The sequence below is a fragment of the Rousettus aegyptiacus genome, unplaced genomic scaffold (assembly GCF_014176215.1).
Source record: "Rousettus aegyptiacus isolate mRouAeg1 unplaced genomic scaffold, mRouAeg1.p scaffold_m13_p_12, whole genome shotgun sequence".
In the NCBI taxonomy this organism is placed as follows: Eukaryota; Metazoa; Chordata; class Mammalia; order Chiroptera; family Pteropodidae; genus Rousettus; species Rousettus aegyptiacus.
Genome location: NW_023416287.1, coordinates 87,488,608 through 87,512,578, shown reverse-complemented (window position 1 = coordinate 87,512,578; position 23,971 = coordinate 87,488,608). Strand labels below are relative to the sequence as shown.

At 42.6% G+C, this 23,971-nt stretch overlaps 1 protein-coding gene across 5 annotated transcripts in view; it reads right to left on the bottom strand.

The window, feature by feature from the left end:
* CDH7 (cadherin 7) overlaps positions 1–22,168 on the bottom strand; it is a 119,505-nt gene extending 97,337 nt beyond the window's left edge. The window contains exons 1-3 of one of the 5 annotated variants that reach the window (XM_016156429.2): positions 22,093–22,168; positions 21,894–21,968; positions 7,137–7,545 (exon numbers count right to left, since the gene is read on the bottom strand). In XM_016156429.2, coding sequence (XP_016011915.2) covers positions 7,137–7,346 — 210 coding nt within the window. In that variant the 5' untranslated portion in view covers positions 7,347–7,545; positions 21,894–21,968; positions 22,093–22,168. Of the gene's footprint in view, positions 1–7,136; positions 7,546–17,669; positions 17,938–18,202; positions 18,320–18,428; positions 18,492–19,189; positions 19,362–21,893; positions 21,969–22,092 lie in introns of those variants that run through there. The other 4 variants (XM_016156462.2, XM_016156445.2, XM_016156440.2 and 1 more) reach the window with 4 other exon arrangements.
* Between the last annotated feature and the right edge of the window lie 1,803 nt (positions 22,169–23,971).

Sequence of the window (23,971 nt, the reverse complement as noted above, 5' to 3'; positions counted from 1 at the left end):
TGAAGATTTAATCAGTGGCGACTATGAAACATAAATGTTATAGGCTCTAAAAAATATCATTAGGAGGAATTAATAAATCTTTTCAAACATTTAGTATAATTCTATTCATTGTTTAGACTCCAATTCTCTTGTGAATACATTAAAATATAACACATTAGACTGCATTCTATTGAGCCACTTCTTTTACCTTAGTTGACTGTATATATTATTTTCCAAAAATTATGTTTTATTTGAGTGTTAAATCCTTGTGGTGCACCTTCCAGTGTAAAACAGTTCTATATATTTTGTAAGCAATGGGGAAGAACGCTCTTGACTTCAGACTGGTAGACAACTTCTGAACCCTGGACTATAAAGGAAAAAAAAAAACAATTTCCCTGAGAAATACTAAACGGGTATGCTTTTGAGAAACAAGAGCAATTGCTACATAAAATTGTGGGTGTTACCTGATAGTATTACAGATTTAATTTCAGAGGAGCCCATGACTCATCCAAAATCTGGACAGTGGGCCTTCGTGGATCGTCTAACACATCCCCTTCAAACCAGCAGCAGCATTTACCCCAACCTGTGATTACAGCTTAGATAATTTTATACTTTCTTCAAGATTTCAGACCTTCAAGATATGTTTTGTCAGTGAAGGAATCTGGCAGACTCCCCATAGCCAAGGAAGTCATCAAAGTCAACATCACAACGAATGAGTCACATCAATGTCTTGTAGCTCCTGACGAGCTACTATGAGAAAGGCAGAACATCACTTCTGTGATTCACTTGACAAAACTACATCATGGGAAACGTAGACAGTTGCGAGGAAACGTGACACCAACCCAGACTGGGAGATGCGCTCCCATCACTGGTCGAGAATGACGATGAGACGGACTGAGAGATGTCCCAGACTGAAGAGACAAAGGAGACAAGACAAAGGCAAGGCGTGATTCTAGCCTGGCTCCCACCAGAAAATCCGCTTTATTGTAACAGCTGGAACAATCAGAATATGATGCCTTGGTTGGTAATCAGTAGTATGCCAATGTTAATTTCTCGGTTTAGATACTAGGTGCTGTCATGTGACATTAACGTTTGGAGAAGCTGAGTTCTGAAATGATACTTTGCAACCCATGTGAAAGTCTGAAATGATTTTAAAATTGTACCTAGTAGAGCTTAGAAATTTATTATGTTTTGGAGCGTTCTTCAAAGTACTGAGAAACTTGGAAGTGTAACCTAGGGTTTCAACTTACTGATCTTTCTGCTATATCAAGCCTCCCCCAACAGAGTATTAGAAGGCTCTGTCCTATCTCTCAAAAGATATATTTTTTTTTTGCTTTGATGTGAGGATTGTATTAAAGGATTACAAAATCACAGAGGTATCCCATGTAGCCTCATGCAAGCGCTTGTTCACGGATGCGTGAATCCATCCCTCTGTCTTGCCCACCTCCACGCCTGTAGATGAGCTGTAGACTTTACTGCTTTACCTTACCATCTGGTTACCTGCGTGGCTGATCAACCAGGCTGTGAATTTTATAAAAAAGAAGAGTTGATTTTTTTAAACTCTTCTGTCTACTAGTGCAATACCTATCACATAGTAGGCACTTAATGAGTATTTGAAGAAGAGAGGAGGAGGAGGAAGAGAACAGAAAAGACAGGCTGAATAAGCATGAAAAGAGAACTTTTGGGGTACAATGTTAAGCATATTTATACGAACCACTGTTTCTCTCCACTGATCATAATCACTATGACAGATAATCAATACAAATAATGCAAAGTTCATGCAGATTAGAATGAAATTTCTCGCAATATAGTATTTATTTATATATGTTTGAACCAGCAAAGGTTCAATGATTGTCCTGCTGTTTATCTAATTCTGTCATTTACCTTGGTGAGTTATATCCTGTGACTCTGTACAAATGAGCACGGTGAACAAAGCTTGTCAAACAACTACGGTGCACTTACTATAGAAAGGCTCAATATTGTCATTTTAGTTTATGTCTTATTTTGTACTTAAAAATAAATACTATTTTAAAAACCAACTAGTATAGACTTTTTAAAAGAGAATGTTTGCTTTTTCCATCACCAAATGAGTGACATGTATAGAAACAAGCAAGTATTAAAGAAGACAGCATTTTTAAATGATTTTGACCAACAGAAACAATCAGAAAACTTAGAGCCAAACTAGACTGTCCAGTTTCACTAAAATTAGGTTTATAACTGTAAGTCCCCTCTCCTCCAACTTTTAGCTATGTAGTCTCACTTGATAAAGCCTCTGGTAATAATCTTCATTTCTAACCTAAGACAGCTCAGAAAAGAAAATGAACAACCTTAAACTGAATTAGTGGTAGTTTCTGCATTTCAGTGGCAAAATCAGACATATTTTAATTCATTATGGTTGAAAAGAAATAAAAACATTCAATTGTTAATTTTATGAAGAGAAAATATATTCAATACATTACAGATACACTGGAGTATTACAGGAACTAAGGACAACTGCCCAAATGTACTTCTAAAAATCTGAACTTATTTACATCTCACAGAGCTGGTCCCTGTCCAAACTCCCTTTGAAGTCACAAGGAGTCCCACATCTCTATCAGCAAGGTAACAAGAACAAGGGTTTTCACAATTCTCTCTGGTTAGAAAGATATGAGGAAAATTGGTTTCCTACACACACTGCATTTGCTCTCTCCTAAGCCTGGAGGCAACTTTAGATACTAAGAGGACACTTTTGTCGTTTCCTTCCCTTCCAAAATCTATAAAATGTAAATTTTACCATGATGAATATGCTCTTCTTTAAGTAATAAATATCTAGGATTCATTCTTTTCTTTTTGTGTATCTACATATAAATCTGCCCAGTTAAGAAATCTAATTCCTAGCTCATTTTTTTTTTAAGTCAATCGGTTTTCCAGATGAACATTTCTTTTCTGGGACACTGAACCTGGCTTTCGTTATCAGGAGACGCAGAACCTCGTGGCGAGAGATACTGCCGAGGTGTAATTAACATGCTCACCAACACTCTTGAGCAAGCTGAGATTTAAGGCAGAGAGAATCTCACGCTGAATTTCTATGTATTTGATTTTGACTGGGATAATAGGAATAAATTCTCCCTGAATGAGAAGGGAAGAAAGGGGAGTAGCAGAAAAGACAAGAGTGATGGCAACAGCTAAAGAAGCAGACCGTGGAAGAGGCACGAAGCACACGTTTCCGAGACGGAGACGGCCCAGAGCACGGCCACCGGCTGGCGGCCCGTTACAGGGGGCGGAGATGAAAAACACTAACTACCTGGAACAGAGGCGGGGTAGTTTGGTGGACGATGTTTTCTTTCTTTTGTGGGATTGTTCAGGGATGTTAAGTGAGAAATGTCAAGGTGAGGAAAAGACTAGAAAAGTACAGTGTGATACAGTGAGATGGCCATGAAGTGCCACCGGCCAGCTCAGGCGGACAAAAAGCCACAGGGAGACAAGGAAGGGCTCTCCACTTCATTTTCCCTATACGAGGGCAAGAAAACCGGCCGACGGTAACTGAGAAACACTCGTAGGGAAAGGCGAACTATTATTCTTTGAAACAGAACTGTTATTACCTAGAGTTAATAATGCTGGATTGCATTATTGAAAGTTGCTAAGAGAGTAGTTCTCACCACAAGAAAAAAAACGTTTTTATAACTATGTGGGATGACGAATGTTACCTAGACCCATGCTGGTGATCATTTCTCAACATACACAAAAACTGAATCATTATTTTGTACACCTAAAACTAATACACTGTTAGATGTCAATTATACATAAAAACAAACAAACAAACAAACCTCCAGCAGGGTAAGATCTAATGACCCCTTGCTGAAGTCTATACCTTTAGAGTCAGTAGTTTATCAACTCATCTCACAGGAAAATGGTGGCAAGCTGATGATAAAGGTCAGATTCTCACACAGCCCAAATCCTGTGCCCTGGTGGTCTCTCGGTGAGGGTTCCAGAAGCACTACCGGCCCCTTCCACACACTGTTCTACTTTGATCTTGAGTTACCATGTTAGATAAACCCAGTGAATTGACTAAAAAAATAAATTCATGGGTCATCTTATGACATCATCATCCTCAATGTCTTAATGACCAATTTTATTTACTGTATGGTCATTTATCTTGGCAACCACCAGCCATGACCATGGTCTCCAAATTTGAAAGTCTAAAAAGATTTACAGATGCAATTTCTCTGACATTTGAAATCCCTGTGTTTAAGGATTGAATCCTATACCCATTGACTTTTTGCCGTAGTCTAATCAACTATGAGTATAAAAACATGATGTACTTCTAAGCACATATAACATAAACAATTCTTCTAATTAACTGCACTAAATTTAAATACTTAGTTATAAAATAACACCTGCTTTAATCTGAAAGGTCACAAATATAACATTTGAGATCTAACACAATAGACTATCCATAGCTCAGTTGATTTAAAATATGTCATAAAGTAGGTAAGTATAATAATATCTAGATTAATTGTGTATGTTCCAAATATTTTGATCTCATTTACTCCCAGTAAGAGACTTGAACTGTAGATAGCATTATCCGCATTTTAGAGTTGAGGAAGCAACTTGCCCAAAGTTATACAACTAGCAGAAAGTAGTAGCAACAAAACTTAAGTGTACTTGAAACACAGTGGACTCATCCATTATGTGATCAAATTAAGCCATCAGGTTTATCAAGGTCATCGTTTGTATTTTCCAAATTACCTAAATAGCCAGATTTTCACATTCATGAAAAGTGATGATTACCTTCCTTATTTCTTCCCACGATTACCTGTCTATCCATTTTTCCACATCTTCATTTCTAATTTTTAGTTATCTCTGTTATAAAAACTTCTGGTCGTGGTCATTACCTCCCTCAACTTGTAAAAGAAAACATATGCATTCTATACACCCAAATGAATGCGCCAAGGTCAAAGTCGTTCTCATACCTCTGCTTATTCAGCCCACCAGCCTAGAAAGAGTCAGAGCCTCATCTCCCACACACAATCTAAGGCCTCAGGTTCTCCACCCCCTCTTCCCAAGCAAACACAAACAGGTCCTGTAAGGCCTTTCATTTGTCTCTCTAGGCTATAAATTCTCTCTCCATCTCAAATTATTTTACTGACTTTTTCCCTGTATTTTAGTCACTTAAGTGCTTTTTTAATGCATTTACCTCTTGCACATTTTACTGTGAGCTTCTGTGCTGAACTCCCAATATCCAGAATGCAAGACAAAAACACAGACTTGTTTCCTGTCATATAAAATCAGCCGAGTGATTGTCTCTGATAAATTGAAAGGGAAGCACAGAATATTTCTAGTTACCTAATCAGGAACCACACAATTTCTCTTATGAAAATAATAACAGCACTGCCCAGCAGTTTCATGTACTTTAGGAATTTAAGTAACCTTAGGGATATGCATTTGCACAATTTTAAACTGACTTATAGGAAGTAGTTGCATATAAACATTCCAAATTTTGAAGACTGTAAAATTTAAAAGGGTGTTTTTAAATTTTTAAAATTACATTTATTTCAAAATGTAAACCTCGCTCAGGCAATCCCATTTAAAACTAAATTAATGGGAATATTTCAGTTGACTTTAAAAAATTTTACATTCTCAGAAAAGCAGGATTTCACCTAACAACTACTGATTCTTTCTGAATTCACTGAATATCAGACACCTGTCCATTTTAAAAAGTTTGATGAATTTATTAAATGTTCACTAAAAAAGAATAAAATTGAGAGCTAGATTTAGTTACTAACACTACATAACGGTTACTGCTATCACTTTGTTTATAAGAAAACAAAGAAGAGAAATTGAGAAAGAAATTCAGTGCATTTGCTGTGTATATGACGGTACTATTTATACAAGCTAAATGGCTATGAAAAAAATACATATGTACACAAATGTTTGTGTACTTATCTTTTCATAGTGCAGAAAAACGCTGACTGGTCTAAAAAAAAGAAAGGCCTACTCCACATCCCTAGAAACCCTGAATTTATTCAAACACTTTTGTTTACAGTAAATGTCTGTCAGTATTTGTAAACTATAGAGGCAATAAATGAAAATAATAAATATAATAAAGATTACTTTGATTCACGCAGACACCCATCAACCCTTACTGGTGTTCAAATGAAAACGTAATGCACAAAATAAACAGCAGAGATTCTTCCTCAATCATTCAAAATTGAAAAGTCACTCACGGATAAATTCATTGGGAACAGACACATAAAACTGACAAAGCGAAAAATAAAATGCAGAAGTGTAGATTTCCCATCAATGCGCTCTCTTTAGAAGCACTCACCAGTGCTCGTCACCAAACTGAGAAGTTCGGGAAATCTTTAAAATTATGAAAATACGATTCATAAAATTATGAAAATATGGAGGGGCATCAGGGGAAAAGCCACACCTCCCTGATTGGCCTACATTTCGGAATGTGCTCCAAAGAAATTTCCTACCCAAATATTCAGACACAAAGAAGCTACAGTGGGGAGGGGGAGGGGGGCTCAATTCGACTGTCACTTAGCCACCAAAGCAGACCACAAACCGCTCACCATCGGTCTACTTTCACTTCTGATTGACTTCTGTTTCTATTCGTTTGTAACCAAAAAGGAATTTTAAAAAGCAAATGAAAAGACCATCCATCAAAATCAGACCACTGCTAGGAAAAGTACGTTTGGATTGCTCATAATTCGGAGATGACGGGCTCAATAATTTTTCACTTTTTTAAACTGCAAGAATCAGGAAAGGATACATAAGCATAAAGTTAGTATGGGGCACTGTTTACAACGTACCCCCCAACAAGAAGCTAAAACGTCACCTGATTATAAGAACCCGCCACTCTTCATTTCTTAGTGAATATTCTTGCTCTAATCTTGGAAATGGTTTTACCACGACCGTGGTACAGTGGGCATCGGTCGAATCCTCGGTTTCTGGGACTAAAGCCCCACTCCCTAAGCTAGGGCTTCGCTGTAGAAACAACGCTTGTATTACCATTTCGGGGTGACCGACCAATGCCAAAAACGTCGGACACCATTTCATAGGAGGGAGAGTTTCCTGTTTTCCATTCCCAAAGCAAAAAAATCAGGAGTTCTCCATCCAACCACAGGCATTTGCAAGAATCGTCTGCGACCTCGAAAGGCCACGCGCCCTACCTTTCCTACATAGAGAGGGTCTGAGCCCATGTACTCCTCCAGCACGAAGAACTGGTTCCACACCCAGCTGCGCTTGGTCCGCGGCCTCCCTGCTGGGAAGTAGGGCTTTGATCTGGACCTTGAGAGTTCCGCCTGACTCATCCCAGAAATGCACAGGAAGAGGGCGATTAGCTGCAGCAAATGGCAGAGCTCTGCTTTGCCCAACTTCATCTTTTTTTTTTTTTCTTTCTTTTCCCTGTGTAAGAAAAAAACCTTGACAACAGAAAAGGCACAGTTCCAGTTGGCTTAGCAGCTCTTGCCTCCGGCAGGGTGTCAGCTGGGAGTCCAGAGATAATAATTTGTAGAGTCTTCGATCGGAATAGGTCACCACTGGGGGACAGCCTTCGCCAGAGAATGGTGCGAGGGGTTCCTGTCGGAGAAGAGAGGGAAACCAGGGTCAGAAACCAAAACACATAACTTTGAACTTTCATTGACGAACTCCGTATTGATTTTCCCAAGACAGTTATTTGTATGATCGTTAACATAAAAATGATGACAGAAATTTTCAATAACGGTCACCATATCTGGAAGTCGCATAAACAACTGCTGATGCGGAATTATTCACATTCATAAGACAACCTGAAAATCTCGAGTTTCTTGTAGGGCATTCTATTTGAACACATGGCTTGTTGAACACAAATGGAGCAGCATCAGTTGAAACATCACATTAACGCCAGCCTTTACCGTATTTTTTATATTGCGGTTTCATTCATCGGCGTGAGACTGCGAAAGCAAAGCAGCTCAAAGCAGGGTTTGCACCAAACGTGCGGGACATGGGCCGGTTTAAATCTCTTCTGTGAAGCCGGGAGAGAAACAGAGAAGGACGAGGTGCTTCACCACCGGTTGACTGAGTCTGAGTCACAGAACACCAGCTGTTTTGATGTGTTCTGATTAGACTGTGATCAGTTGAAAAGCTCAGTCATTTCCATTTTCCGCCCCTCAGACTTATTGTCATGGATGCTGTGTAGCAACCTGGGTTAAGCTATCATCGCACTGCAGCTCTTTGTGATTCCACAGTTACTTAGTGAACGTCTCCCAGCGTGGCTCGCGCCTGCTGGGCCTTCCCCCCATAAACGCTTAGGGGACTGGATCGCACCGACCATCAGAGGGCCGAGGAAACGCAACGCTATTTGTAAGCTCCTCGTTGCTGGCACGCGGCCAGCAGGTGCTTTAACTGTGACACAGAAAACAAGAAAACCTCCTATGTCTGTATCATTCTTTCAGTTACAGGATTCTGAATATGCAAGAGATAGAAAACCAGTTATAAAACAAACTTCCAAACACCCCAGAACACAGAGGAATGAGAATTCATGACAAACTGCTTACTTAAATCACTATGCTGCACTTTGGTTTATGAATTCATTTGACGACCTATAAATAAATCAACAATAGAATGATTAAGGTGAAGCATTAACATTTGCTTTTTTTGAGGGAGAGGAGAAAAATACAGTTTTAAGAACATAAAGCCAAAAGATAGCTCCCTATCAGGGCAGAAAACACACTGGATAAGCTCCCCCATCTTTCTACCTGTCTCTCTGGTAACATGAATGTCTGTTTCTCAGATGATTTCTGATAGTCAAATTGCTTATGGAAAATCCCATATATAGTAGAAAAAAGGTGAAATTTATCAAATATGTTAAAATAGCCCACACAGCTGGAAGGAAAAGGTTGCATCAACTTTGAGCTCTATTCAGATGACTATATCTGTATTACAGATATCTCTATAGGGTTTTGAAATCCCAGAGGGCAATGTGCAGTCCAGGGTATGGCTACTTGATGAATGCTGAGAACCACCGGAACAGGCCAACTATGATTGGAGCACACTAACTGCAGTCCGTGCATTGAAGACATTCTCCCAAAATCCAGGTCTCCCATCTAAGGAGCAAAAATGAACTTGGTCCATTGGAAAATCACTCTAGGGAGGACTAGTTGGTCCAGACTTAGAATTATAAACAGAAGAAACTTGGGGTCGTGCACTGATATTCCAAGGCAGGCCCTTCAATGAGGCTGTAAGTTCACGCAGGGAGGTGAGCGCTAACCCACTTCATGGAGTGGCAGAAGGTAAGAGGCTGCTTACACCAGGCAGTGGCGGACTGGTGTGTGGGATTGTCTGCGATGAGCCAGAAATCACAGCCAGGTGCTCGTGGCGAGTGGCCGTGGGTAGGAACAGCTGTGAGCATGGCGAAAAGTATGGTGATGCTGGTGGCAAACCAGGCTTCTGGGGACCTGGAGGCCTGGCTTAGAGCTTTGGTGACAGCCTGAGACTAGCATGTGAAACCTGAGGCCAAAGAACATTTCCAGTGTCGCCCCTCTCCTTTCTCAAGAGAGAATGGATGTCCTCATAAAAACGAGGACATCAACACTTCTGACCTGCGGCTCAGTTCTTTAAAAAAATGGGATATGGCGACATTATTTTAGGCTACTTTCTGGATTGAGTGAATTTGTTTCGGTGTGAAAATGTATCTGACGTCTTAAAAACTAAGTAGCAAATGAACTTTGGGAATTTAAAAATTTAGGGAGTTATAAGTACACACTGGTAAAGACTGGGCAACTGTGTCAGAGAAAGACTCACATTCTGAATCCGCCATGTCTTTGCCATGCAACCTTGAACAGGTTATCAAATTCCAAGAGGGTGAAGAGAGAAAGCCTCAAGCCTCACACTTATAAAATGAAAATGAGAGTAATTGCATATCTATTTCATAGGATTAAGTAAGCAAATCATGAAAAGCTAAGGATAGTGCTGAGCCCAACTAAAAGCAATAAAAAACAAATTGCTGTTGGGATAATCATTATAATTTTTTTTTTTTAGTTTGATACTATTTATGTTACCATATTTTGTGTATGAAGTGATGGTAGTTTTCATTTCGAAATTCCCTGTAGTACAATGTTTTAGACAACTCTTAGACTACACGAAAAGATTCTTGATAGTTCCAGCCAGTGCCAGAGAGCTATGTGGCTCACGAACCAAAAACTGAGATGGACATAATTGTATTCAAATCCGTGAGTGAGTGAGTAAGGGGGGGGGAGGGAGGGAGGGAGAAAATGTAATAATTTCTTTTCTAAAGGCATGTACTCTGTAATTTTTATAAGTCAAAGACTGGTATCAGAATTGGATAAATCTATTCCAGCTCTCTTGGGATGTTTATTGATAAGAAAGAAAAGAGAATCTGAACAGGGACCAGGACCACTGGGATCGCTGTCCTAAAACTGCCACCATCTTCTGTGTGACCTTGGATCCCTCTGGGATTTGATTTTCTGCATTTGCAAAAGAGGAGCTGAACTAAATTACCTCATAAAGTCTTTTTTTTTTCCAGGACTTACTTTTCTGCCTTTGACAATTATGTAAAATTGATTTTATTGGTTTTGAAGCTATGAGAAAGTGCATATTGTTAATAAAGATAAAAGGCAGAGAGAGATTTTAAAAAGCTATAGGAATGTAAAGGATGCATTTGGCATATCTGTAAAAAATATGCCACACAAGATGATGGCTTTATCAAACCAGCTGGACTATATAAAACAAGTTAGTTCGGAGCATGCCATGGATTACCTTACAGTCATTGAGATAATATTTGTGAAGGAAAGATACCTAGAACTCTGCACTTCCTTATTTAAATCAAGGGTTTTAAAAGCAGCTGGTGGTAATGTAAATCTTGGTGAACAGGGATATTTACTATATTTTCATATCACAGTATCTAGAACAGAAGCAGACACATAATTGGCATTCAGAAAATATTTATGGAATGTTTGTTTTCATCATAATTAACTTCAATTTCAAATATGGAACATTAACCATATACCTTACTCTGTAAACTCCTTTGTAACTCTACTGTTTATGAGTCAAAATCACTCAGAGTGATTCCTCTGTAGTTCTCTATGGTGTTTGACGTATTTGCCAAGCTCAAGCCAAAGGTTCTCTACCTTTCTCAAAGGTCTATAAGAGTGCACAATGATACTTTCCCTGGCTCTGTGTACATTATTGGAGAATGAAATTCTCTTTTATGAGACAGACAAACGTCTCTATAATACCCTTTGTGAAGTGCACCTATAAAACTGGGAAATGACGTGTGAACGCCTGTGATAGGAATCAGCGTGCTTCATGATGAATATTCATCAGTGTTTCTGGTAGTTACTCACTCTCCCGGGGACATACACTCTATACAGCAGAGGAAAAGTCACCTGATCACAGGCCAGGTGTCTCCTTTCTTCATTGGTCTTCCACAACCCTTCCCTTCTCTTTCAATCAAATCTGTTTTTTTTAAGGTCAAAGCCAGTACAACAGTTCAAGCCAACTCATCCTGTCCTTTGTTGGGATATTGGGAAAGAAATGAAGGGCCCTGAACCATTCTGCAAAACCTTCAGGTATCTGTGGTCATCATACAGAAGTAACCAAAACTTGAACTTAATTTCCTGTTGCATAACTTCTCCAAACAGAATTTCTATCTTCCCACATGTGTTAACAGACATAAAGGTAGCATCACAACATTTTTACTTATAAATGAACTGTAGCGCAATCACGATTGCTGATTTTTCACAAAGGGTTAAATATCGCTTCGCGAAACTGTGCCTTAAAGCGAAGTCCTGCACCCTTCCTTCTTAGGCTTGCATATTGTTTATCTTCTCCCTTTCTTCAGCTTCCTCTCTGAGTTTCATGAGACAGGCATCGACAAGAGGCAAGTCACAACAGAAACAAGCGACCTCTGTACCCAAGCCATGTCGTGTGGCATCCTGTCTTCTGTGGGCAAGCTTAGGAGAGCAACCTTGTGGAGGTCTGGACAGCTGATCTGTTCACCATTACTAGCTCATAAAGAAAGTCAGTGCAGAGAAATGATGTATGGAGTGCAGTTTAGGTGACTTCTACGGATGTGTCAACTTCTGGACAGTTACAAATGTGTAGCATCATAACTTCGAGGAGGAAAGCAATAGGAATAGGTTATATCTGAGGACTGAATGGGGGCCAACCACGCATTTGAAAGAGTCGTGGTGATGGCTACTGAGCTAACAATTAATCAAAAAAAAAATTTTTTTTTTTAAATCTAAGACTGAAAATGTGCTCTTTTGCTCAGCCATTTTAAAGCTAAAATGTGTTTTGAAAATGTTTGATTTTTTTCAGAGTAAAAGTATACAAATATCCCAAGTAATACTTGTGATGAGCACAACACACTTTAAGAGAATACAAAATAAAACCTTGCAAAGGAAATTTTAAATAGATTGAAGAAAAAAAGGAAAAAAAGGGGGAGTGAGAAGTAGTCAAGCAGTATTTACTAAATCAACATCACTTATTTGACACGAAATCACTTTATCATTCTATCTCTTGTTCCAATTATTTTTGTTCAACTAAGTGGCAAAAATTATTTCCAAGTAGACAGATTGTTATTCATTTAACTAATAGCTAATATTATTTTACTGAAATGAATTATTATAAAATTTTCTTGGATTTTCTGCTCCACTTAATAACTATGTGAAACCACTTTTAAAAATCAGTTCAAGTAACTATTACGCTCTCAATCAAATGTTTTGGTCACACCTGAAAACAATGACTGACCATCCCGTAATAACAAGAATTGTCTATGCATCAGCATACCAACTGTTAAAAAGTAGAAGCGAACCTTCTAGAGACTGTTCCACCTAAATTAAAGGCAACATGCTAAAAACATGACAAGTAGCGTCAATGTATCATGTTCTGCCACTCATTTGTATATAACCACAAGGCTACCTTCAACGCATGCTTAATTACCAAATAATTTATATGTGCTAAACTGCTTTTTAAAAGGCACACAGTGCTATATGCCTTCTAGAAACAACTTGAGCTATATAAAATATGGCTGTCGATTATATTAAAACAAAATGTATTACTATTTTAGGTTTTGTGGCACTCGAAGTTAAACTAGGATGTGTTGTTGCAGTCCAATATAGATAACCAATGGTTTATCTGTTAAAGATTTTATACCATAGCAGTTTCTCTAAATTATGGACAAGGAACAGCTGCCCATGCTTCTGTGTCTGGGGTATGCATCCAAAGTGGGGCTTCTGAAGTCTTTTGAAATATACTGGGTGGATATTTCAACTCTAACACAGTCCATTATCTATTGGTGCCACTGACTTGGAGTTGTCTGTCTCTTCTAAAGACGAGTTCAGTTCACAATCAGGTGGAACGTGATAGCCCCTAAATAAATTCAATAATTTGTATTTTGTAGGAAAACGGTGTTCAAAAAGACACTTGAAGATGTGTCACTGTACTTGACAGAAAGCAATCCATGAGAATCAAAAAAATCCATAATGGATGACTGCCAGCACCTCCAGAACCTAACTGATATTCCCCACGATGTTTTGCTGGCTGATCTATAAAACGTAATAGTACGAGAAATCATTTTGTAATGGTAACAAAATAAAAAAATAATAATAATAAAAGAAATCTTGCTGTTGGCCTGTGGGGAGGAAACTGTCATTTCCCAGACCGCTTTGAAGCTGAACCACATTCTGACAGGCATCATGTTCCTGATGATAACTTAGGAAGGGCGAAGGACCCCCACGCTGGAGAGTGGAAATGACACCGCCCCGCAGTAGCGTTAGAGGGCGCTATGAAGACCTCGCCACTGCCTAAAGAACAGGCCTCCGTTTACTAGTCCTGTGCAGTCTGGGGAAAGAAGCCTGCTCTTTTTCGGACATCCCTTGGGCATGTCCAAAAAAGCTTATTTGAACTCAATGACCAGACCGCCTCCTGATTCATCTGGTGTCTTCTTCAAAGACCTTCATTTGCCCTTGCTTTTCCCAGGACGGCTGTCACCTGTCACCACTGAGGTCCTTCACTGTGATTGATCACTGTACACAAAGTCAGTCTGTTTTGTAACAAGGATGATATTTGCTCGTTGTTACTTTTACTTATTTTTAAAGTAGATGCACTGAATGCATTTGGGGGCACCCAGACAGGGGAAACGAGACATTCTATCACCCACCCATTCATGGATGAGCAGATGTGACCACACGGCAGGAAGTAATCCAGGACAAGGGACACATTAAGAGATCTGGTCGCACTGTTTCTAACCACAACATGCAAGCTGAGTTATTCAGTACTGTAAAAGTTAGCTGCTTGGTTCTCCTGAGGGTTCATATTAGAGAATAAAAACACAAAGAATCCCCCAAACCCACTGCTCCTCATGACTGAAGAGTCCCCAAGCGGTAGAACACAGAAGAATAACATATTTGAACTGGAACAACCATTAGAAAAACCCGAGGCACTCCCTTCTTTACCAAGGACAAAACCAAAATTTATAGATTCCTGGTGAAATGCCCAAGGTCACATAGCTAGTTATTGGTGGGACCGGGCATGACTAAATGTGACCAATAATTTAAAGTGTCTGTTAAATAGTTCTCACTCTGATAATGAAGATTGTTTTAATTTATTACCTTTGGAATTTATCACCTTCTCCAAAAGCCAAGAAAAGTAGAGTTGATCTTGCTCAAATTGTTATATGACTCTGAGTTTGAACTTCAAAGCCGGAAATCATCAAGACCTCCATCCAGGAGGGTCAGGAATGCAGAATAAGAGGGTGAAGAGATCTATTTAGCATTGTATGTTTATGTGCAACAAATAAAATGGACAGTGAGCAGGATCCAACTTGAAAATTGCCATCCCCCCTTATTAACAACCCTGGTGATCAAAAATAACTTCCTACTATACTGAGAAACTGTAGTAGTTACCTATTCCCACTGAAATTTGAACAATGGCCCATTGAATGTTTTAGAAACAGAGTAGCAACTCGGAAAATCTCTTGGCATATAAGAATGTCTATATACATATGATTATTTGGTTGTTGCTACAAATCCTATCTTTTGAGATGACTATCTCCTAACGTACCCATTATAATCATTCCAATATTGCCATCTTCAGCTTCTATTACAGAAATATACTACCGTTTATTTCACCTGTATACCACTGAAAGGTTAATATTGACTTCCATAAGTTTAGTACTGATAAAACAGCCCTCTTCTTTTGTATGTAAAAGGTATCATTTTTTCACATTTTAATTAGTGAGGCTGGAGACCCTCTGTGATGTGACTTCTCACGTAAAGTAACTGTGATCGAATCCATTAGCTCCCTGGGTCAGATAACATTACAACCACAGACCACAGCCTCCTACCGTTAACTGGCCTAAATTTTCAGGCAGGGGCCCTGGAAATGAATCACATAGCTTGTAGTGTGCATCTGGTGATCAGATGTGGAATGAAAACTTCTCTAAGTGGATCACAGAGTCAATTTCAACTAAGCACAAATAACCTCTGTCATGGGTGAAAGGAACGAAACAGAAAGAGGAACAATAGTTTATAATTAAATAGAAGCAGCCTATATCAGTCAAAGAGAAAACCAAGTGACAAAGCACAGTCCTTCTGGGCTATTCATATCATAACAAAGAGGTAAAATTATATTTAAAGGGTTTTTCTTTATACTTGTATGATGTATCCTAGCTGTACCAATTTTCGTTCTCAATTTACCCTCGCATTTACATCAAACCAGGTATGACTCATGTGATTTCAATAAAAGACAACCTGTTTCAATAAACACTTTTCAAAACAGCCAAAAAGAAATTCTACCAGAATGGAAGTCTACAGAAAGATGTGACGCGGACGCCTGGACAGAAGTCTGCACAGGTCATCCAGTCAGCGAGGGGTCTCGCAGAAGGACAGGGGGACGTGCTGGCAGGGGTATCTTTCTGCAGCACCAGCAAATTCCCAGAGGAGGCACTCGAGCACTGCTGGTCACAGCCAGGAACGCTCTGCTTGTCAGAGCGGAGGAGATGGTCACACAGGACTCGAATCACATGTCGGCCTCCCTTGTCCTCAGCTCCCCTCTCCACCCCGTGTGAAAGCAACTGATTCCTTCATGCCCAGGAGAAAAGCTTCCATCACAGCCGCTTTGCCATCACCTAACATGTGTTAGTTATTTTGAAACTTTCTGAAACTCCCAATTTAAGCGAAAGCTTTTTGAAGCCTTTCAAGCAGGTAAAAAACCTGTGTGTGTGTGAGAGAGAACCGTGACGTGATGCAAACTAATGCAATAAATTCAAAAATTACAAAATCGAGGAAGTCTGAAAGCGCTCAAGCATACATGTTCACAACACTGAACAGTTTATGGGTTCAGTTCTTTGAAAAGATTTCTAAAAGATCTGACAGAGAGGAACTGACTGGGCACAAAAAAATGTATTTACTTCCTCATATCGGTATACACTCAGAGAAGTTTATAGCAGCTTTGCCCTTTAAAAAAAAATAAATAAAATGCTGAATGATAGGGAGACCAGCAAAGACATCAACTCAAGCCGGAGGAGACACAGTGGGTTGACTTTCAGATCCAGGAAGCCTGAACAGTGGCCAGCTCGGTACACTCCCCAGCCTCTCTCCTCCTTTGGATGCTGAAAACCAGAGTCAGTTCAAGGGTAAACTGCAGTAATAGAGATGCTTTACAATTACTCTTTTATAAGAAAGGGGAAAGCTCTGTGCTATTAAATCAATAAAAGTAGACTTAAGAAGAGTTGTGAGTCTGTCAGGCGATTGTTAACACAATTCTAACGCCCCACTGCAGCCCTTCATCACAATAATATCTCACGTTGTAAGTGCACAATGCCCTTTTATTAACGCTGCAGACCTAAGTAGCTTTCAGCAGAGTGCCGCTCTGCACTACTGATTATCATTCCCTTTATTTTTTCTGCACAGGCTGACTTTCAGCTAGCTTGACCAGATAAGACGATTAACGCTGGATGCTACCTAATTGCTTCTGCCACCCCCACTTCACATTAAATACGAATCTATAAGTAAGACTTCCACCAAGTTGCCAGTTTCACCCTAAAAACGATGAAAATCATTCTTAATGGATTCTATTCTCTTTCCATATGTAACAAGAAAAGAGCTTGGGTAAACTTAAAATCTAACCAGTTCTTTGGGAAACAAGTAATTTCTGGCGAGTTACTGAAAGCTTCCAGTGTAATTACTTTGTTCCTTAGCTCTCCCTGCCCCCACCAACCTGTCTTTATAAAGACACGCAAAACTATTTAGATGTTGCTGACAGTAAATCGATGAAAACTTTCCTTTATAAAAAAGGGGTGCTACTGCTCCTAAACTTTTAAAATATTTTTGTGATGTTGATCTGACTTTTAAAATGCATACGTGTTACTTAGCATGAACCACATAGTCACACGTTCCTTATATGTTTCTATCATTCCTTCCCCCCACCCCATAAAGTTGTTTATGTACTTCTGCATTAAAAATGATCTGAACACCTGCCTGGTTACAGGGATTATGAAGGGCGAGTCCTACTTAAAGATCTTTCATTTAATAAATGACCTAATAAACAGAAGCTATTTCTTGCAAAATTAAACCGTTCTAAGTATATTTCAGGTCCAGTGTGCACAACTCCAAAGCTTTGAGACACTCAGACCTTGATGTTTTCTTCACGGGCTCCCATTTGCCCACAGCTGGGCGAACTCACTTCCAATCTTTACTCACCTGGACAATATCTGAGAAATCCGTAAGGTTAACGATCTAAACGTGCAGCCAATACAGACAACAGGCCCTGGCTCGTTAATCCACGCTGAGAGGTCGAACACCAGCACGGAGCCCAGTGCCATGTGCACCCACGAAGTCCGCCCGGCGTTCGGAGCAGCAGGGCGACCCTTGCCCGCCGTACCCCGAAGGAGCGGTCGGGCGGAGGGGAAGCAGGACGCCCTGCAGGTGCACCGTGGCCGCAGAATACTAATGACCGCAAAAAGCCCCGCACCCCGAGACGAGTTCCACCTTCAAGGAAGCGAAACGGAGTCTGGCGCGGATGGCGAAGGGTCTCCCCGCACCGCCCACGCGCACCCCGCTCCAGGCTCGCGCGCTGCAGGGCGCCGCGGCGCGGAGTTCTGCCCCCGGCAGCCCAGGTCCAGGGGGGCCCGCTGGTGCTCGCCCCCCGGGAGCGCGGCCAGACCCTGCTCAGCGCTTCATCCCGAGCGCGCCGGGGTCTGCGCTCACCCTCGACTCACGAGCTCGCGTCGCACCTGGGGTGGCCCGAGCGCCCACAGCGTGGTCCGCGCGCCGGTCCTGCGCGGCGGAGCGACGTCCCACGGCCACACAGCAGTAACTTGGGGACGCCAGAGAAACTCCACGCGGGTCCCCCCCGCCCGCTTTCCGCTCGCAGCTGAGTCCAGCCTCCAAATGCGCACCGCGAGGGCGCGCTTCTGCCCCGCCCGCGGTCCCCAGCCCCCGGCGTCCGCGCGCACTCACCTGGGGCCTCGCTGCCCGCCCCGCGGCGTCCGGCGCCTGCCACCAGGGCGCTGGCATCCGAGAGGGCGCGCGCTCAGCGGCCGGGCGCCCGCGGGCGCACGGGGCGGACTGGGGGCGCCGGCCCCGCGGCCAGCCCGCCCGGCGCGGGCGGCTGCTCCAATCACAGCCCTCCGCGCGGGGCCCGGCCCCGCCGCCTCCGCGCGCTCCGAGGGACCCGGGCCACCCCGGGCCGCTCGGACGCCAGGTCCGGAGCGGCGGGAGCGCGCGTCCGGAGAGAGGGCGAGAGGCGAGCGCGGCGGAGGAGGAGGAGGAGGAGGAGGGAGGGCGGGCGCAGGTGAGGACGGCGGCGACGGGCGCCTGCCGGGAGCGCCGTGCGCGGCCGGCCGGGGAGCCACTGAGACTGGGGCACCTCGCGCAGAGCCGGCGAGGGCTGTCGGAGAGGCAGCCGCTCCGCCGCCCCGCGCGCGCACAGCCGCGCACGCGCGCCCCTCCTCCGCCGCGCTCCCGCCGGGGCCGAGCACACGGGCCCTTCGCGGCAGCGGCCCGCGGAGCGGGCAGGGTGGGAGGGGCCGCCGCCCATCCATCTCTCCGCCAGGTGTTTGCGTCCGAAAGCGCGGGGCTGGTGGAGAGCTTCGAGAATTTTCGCAGGCGCCCCCTCCCCTCCCCTCCCCTCCCCTCCCCTCCCCAGGCCGTCCTGGAAGCCGTGATCAATGCAGCTCCTGGGGCACGGAGGCAAAGTCATAAAACTAATCAGAACTTACAGTTTTCCTGCGTGATAGTTTTGCCCTTTCAATCTCCTCGGACTGCCCTAGTTCCACTTTCTTTACTTGCAGAAAATCTCCTCCCCTGCTGGGCTCTCTAATGCAGAACTCCCGGGTGTGTGATTTACGCGCCGGGTGGGCCCGCGGCCCCTCGCGAGGCGGGGACGCGGCTCTGGTCGTTCACTGAGAAGGCGCCGCGGCCGGTGGCGCTGAGCACGCGGCGTTCTCCTCTGCTCTGGGGCTGGATTGCACCTGGCGGCTAGGCGCGCTGTCCTAGCGGTGAGGAAGGTAAATAGATCATCGCCCAGCGCGTTCGTTATCGTTTTCCTCAGGCCGGCCCTGGACCGTGCCCAGCTGCTCCTGTTCATCCTTAGCAGGGAGGCTCCGGATACCGGTTCTGTTCACTCCAGCACACTTGCTCTCCCAATCCGTCACCTCCTGTCAAATTACCTTGCATTGTTCCTCTCATCTGGTATTTAAAACTGAATCGTATGCTAATAATTCTAGGCAAACATTTCCTGAGTTTCCGTTAAGTTCCAGATACCACGCTACTCTGGGTACTTAACGTCGCTTCGTTTTAAAAGTTATCACCGAACGAACCGCCCCAGCTCAGCTCCAGGCCCCGCTGAATGGCCCTTTCGTGGTCCGTTTCCACTCGACTGCCAAACATCACCCAACTTGGGATGTTTAGAACAGACCTCCTCAGCTCGTCTTAGATGTCACCTTGGGTTTCTCACTATGCGCTTCTCTCTCTGAGGCACCATCATTCTTCAGCTATCCAGACACCACACCTGGGCTGTCACTGATGCCTTTTACATCCCCCGCCCCCCCCACCCCCGTGTTAAAATCCTCATTTTTTTTTTCTAACATCACACGATGTATAACTTTACATTTGTCTAACTTCTGTAATGAAATTGCTTCTGGGATGAGACCTGTTGTTACAATCCTTCTGGACTAACCACTTCCGGAAGGCAGAGAGTGGTACTCACCGTGATTGAGACACAGCACACGTGCGGCCCACAGCAAATACTTGTTAAAAAGTGAATATCTGCGTGCCAGTCAGCAATAACACAACTCTGAGCACAACCACCCACCTGTAACCTGCTCGTTGACTGCCTGGGTCTTTCATCTCTAAGAGATGGTGTAATGATCACATCCATTTAACTAGCCTGTTCTGATCAAAGGACATCGCATAAAGGAAAAATCCGGAGACCAGTTTTTTTTTTTTTTTTTAAGTTATTTGGGTTATATTGTTCCTCAAATATTCCACAGTTTTCTCTTCACATCTTGTGCCTCTGCATAAATGTTGACTGCCAGTTTGGTCTTCCATCTTGAACCAGATGTTTCCATAATAACTGCCTTTATTTTTTAAAAAATGCCCATAAACCATAACCTTTACAGCGATTCTAGAAGAGGTGAAATGAGTCCACTTAACCAGAAGGCTGGTTCTGGTTCTGACGAGAACAAACTGCTCTCCTCTAGGTCCCTCGCTACCTGGGGTGCAAGGCAGAAGGCACAGGTAAGAACAGGGATCACTCAGACAGCAATGGAGGGCCACACCTTAATCTGAGGAGGACACGGATAGCCTCTCTCTGAGGAGATGGCATGTACGCTGAGATGCGATGATGAGAATGAGTTTGATTTGTGAAGATCTGAAGGAAAAATGACCTGGGTAGAATAAACAAGGGCAAACGTCTGCCACAGGAAGGAGTTGGGTGTATCTGAGAAGCCCAGAGCACTGCACAGGGGAGAGCGGGGGTGGATTAGGGCAGAGCGGTGGGCGAGGGACAAATCTTGCTGGCCTTCTAGGTCCGGAAAGCGTTTGTACTTTACTCCTAGGAGAAAGCTCGGCATTAGAGAAAACAAAGGGCTTCACAGATGTATGCCACGGTCAAGTCTAGAGACAAGGACATGTCTCATTAGATCCCCTCTCCGCTCCTCGCCTTTCCCTACAGCTTTGGGTTGATTAGATAACCTAGTTTTTTGAGAAACACAAATAAAAATTACTACATATATCCTAAGGTGCTGCCAAATGTTTAAGGCTCCACGAAACACAATGTAGCTCCTAACAGTATATGCTTACTTATGGCATTCCATAATGTGTCGCCATATAATTTTTAAATTTGTCTTAATATTTCTATCCTTATATATAACAATCTTATTTGAACCTCCTGAGTTGAAAGTTTTATTTCATCAGTGACATAAAATGCTCCATGCAAATCTGATAAATGTCCCCTTTTCTTCCCCACTTAAAAAGAAAATTCTACTCAATTTTTACTATTGATTAAAATAATAAAATCAGCTGTACTTGAGCTATATTTTGAAGATAGAGGAATCAGAAAAGGTAGAACTCAGTCATGGTTTCTCTCAGTGTAGAAAGTTATTTTCCTTCATGTTTTATCTATTAAAGATTTGGTGCAAGTAAGTTTCTGATGAAACTGATGATTCCATTACGTTCATATGCATTCCATCCTGATTTTATTTTAAAACCAAAGACAGGGCTCGGGTATTTGGTGGCTAAGGGCAGAAGAGAGCTAGTCATTGAGAACTAAGTCGTTCTAGAAATTCTGAGGAGCTGTGGGTAGAAAAACAGATGTGGCAGAAAATAAGAAACACATAAGGCAAGCTCTCAAAAAGTTGGACCCTTTGAGTGTCTTTTGACTATCTCCCCAATATAAAATCTTAAATGATAACAAAAATATACCTTCTCATCATGTCACGCTCAGCATTTTCGAGGATGTTCTTCAATTTAGTTTACGTAATTAGGTGTGCTTCCATCCTGTAGAAAAGAAAAGATTTAAAATGATTTCTAGGTATATATAGTCAGTCACTAACTTGGTAAATAGCAACTGAACCCCGAGGTGTGATCCTTAAACTCGGGCATGAGAACTCAAAGATCTTACCTTCAGGAACCTTCTAATTTGTTGTGAAAATAAGGAGGTGGATACATCTCCATACACCATGATGAGCATCAGGAGGTACGCACAAAATCTCAAATCCCATAAAATAGGTCACGGGATAAATGAAGTCTTGAATGGGGAGAAAAAATGTTCGCCACGTACCAGGACAGGGGAATTACGATCGTATTTGCAGCAGAGAAAGGAACACCCTGGCAGCCTGTTTAAGTCAGCCTTGGACTGGCGGGGAAGACATGTTCAGGGAATTACTGTAGAATCCAGGAGTGAAAAGTATCGGCCTGGACTCCAGTCGTGGCACTGAACTATGAGAGTCCCTTAGACGCAGTTGGAAAATCCAAGTAGATTGAGAGAGTTCTTGACCACGGTTATCAACAAGAAACGTACACGAACGCTAGGAGAAGACAGACATCCGGGCACTAGCATCGCGGATCACCCCAGCCGTATCTCACGGGCGACTGTGTCCCTCACAGAACACTACACTGGACGACTCCAAAGTCTCAGATAAAACAATCATGCTGCTGCCTGGAAGGTTCTCCAAGGCTCCTGTTTCTTTACGCAAAAGGCCAGTCTGTCCAAAACTAAGTGCTCACTTGGGGATTATACTTCTCAAAGAACCCCGAAGATATTCACAGACTAGGAGAACTGCCGAGACACCACAGAATTATTTAGAAAATGCCAGGACGTCCAACGGGCTCCAAGGACTTCTCTCCCTAACAGTGCTTCCTGGCGAGGAAGACGGCCAAGGCCGTCCAGGAGCCTCGGCCCTGAAGAACAAGGGCAGTGGGCACTCGGTGAGGTCTGGGATGCCGGGTGTGAAACGCCCTGGGGAAGATTTCTTTGAGACTTTCTGTTTTTGCTGTCTGAGCTGCCATTTTGGCTCTGAGGTGGCAGATAGCTTACTCCTCACCTGGGAAAAATATAAATAAATAAATAAACCTCACAGAAAGGAAGTGGGAACAAAATGGGCTTGGAAAGCAAAAGTGAATTAATTTTCCCCCTCATCTAAGCAAAGGTAGTTGTCTTATCAGTTCTAATCTCCTCCAGACATCCAGGCCTTCTGCTTGGGGCTTGAGAGTATCTAAGACTTTGTGGGTCATTGGTTGTGCTTCTTTAAAAGAAATAGAGTTTTTTGCTGCTACTTGTCAAATTTCTCAATATGTTCTCCCTCTCTGCCCCCAAGAAGAACAAACACAAAGAGATAAGCAGCTGAGTTGGACTGGGTATTAAATGCCAAAGCAAGGAAACATTTACTTAACTTAAATAGCAGGTGTTACAACCGATGAGCCATTGTATCACTGGATTCACCACAGTTGGAACACAAGTGACTCTTAAAAAAGCAGCTCAAATCAAAATTATCAGAAATAATAGGGCGAAGCGAGACCCGTCCTGCCTCTTGAATTACAGTTGTTCCATAAAAGCCTTCTAAACCCTTCAGAGAGAAAAACAGTAATGCAAATGTCTGCTAAACATAGCCGCATCACTCTGCTATAAGCCATAGAATCTTCTGAAAAAAGTGAATTTTCACAATAAACTCATCTCAAAACTATTAATTGTGTGTGTGCTGTGTACTCAGTTAATGGCACATATTGAGGGAAGTAAGGTCAAGGCCCCTGGGGATATTCCAGGCACATGTATCACAGAGAGAGAGAGAGAGAGAGAGAGAGAGAGAGAGAGAGAGAGGCTAAACTCAGTACAGAACAGCAGGCAGTGAGGAAGGGCATTTGGAGAAGGAAGACAGCACTTGCTGTTGGAGAGTCCAAGCCCATCACGCAACAAGGCCGCACTCGGGGCTCGGACAGGCACAGTGTATAGACAGCAGAACACATCAGACTCTCGGGAGGATAGTCAGAGAACTTTAAACATT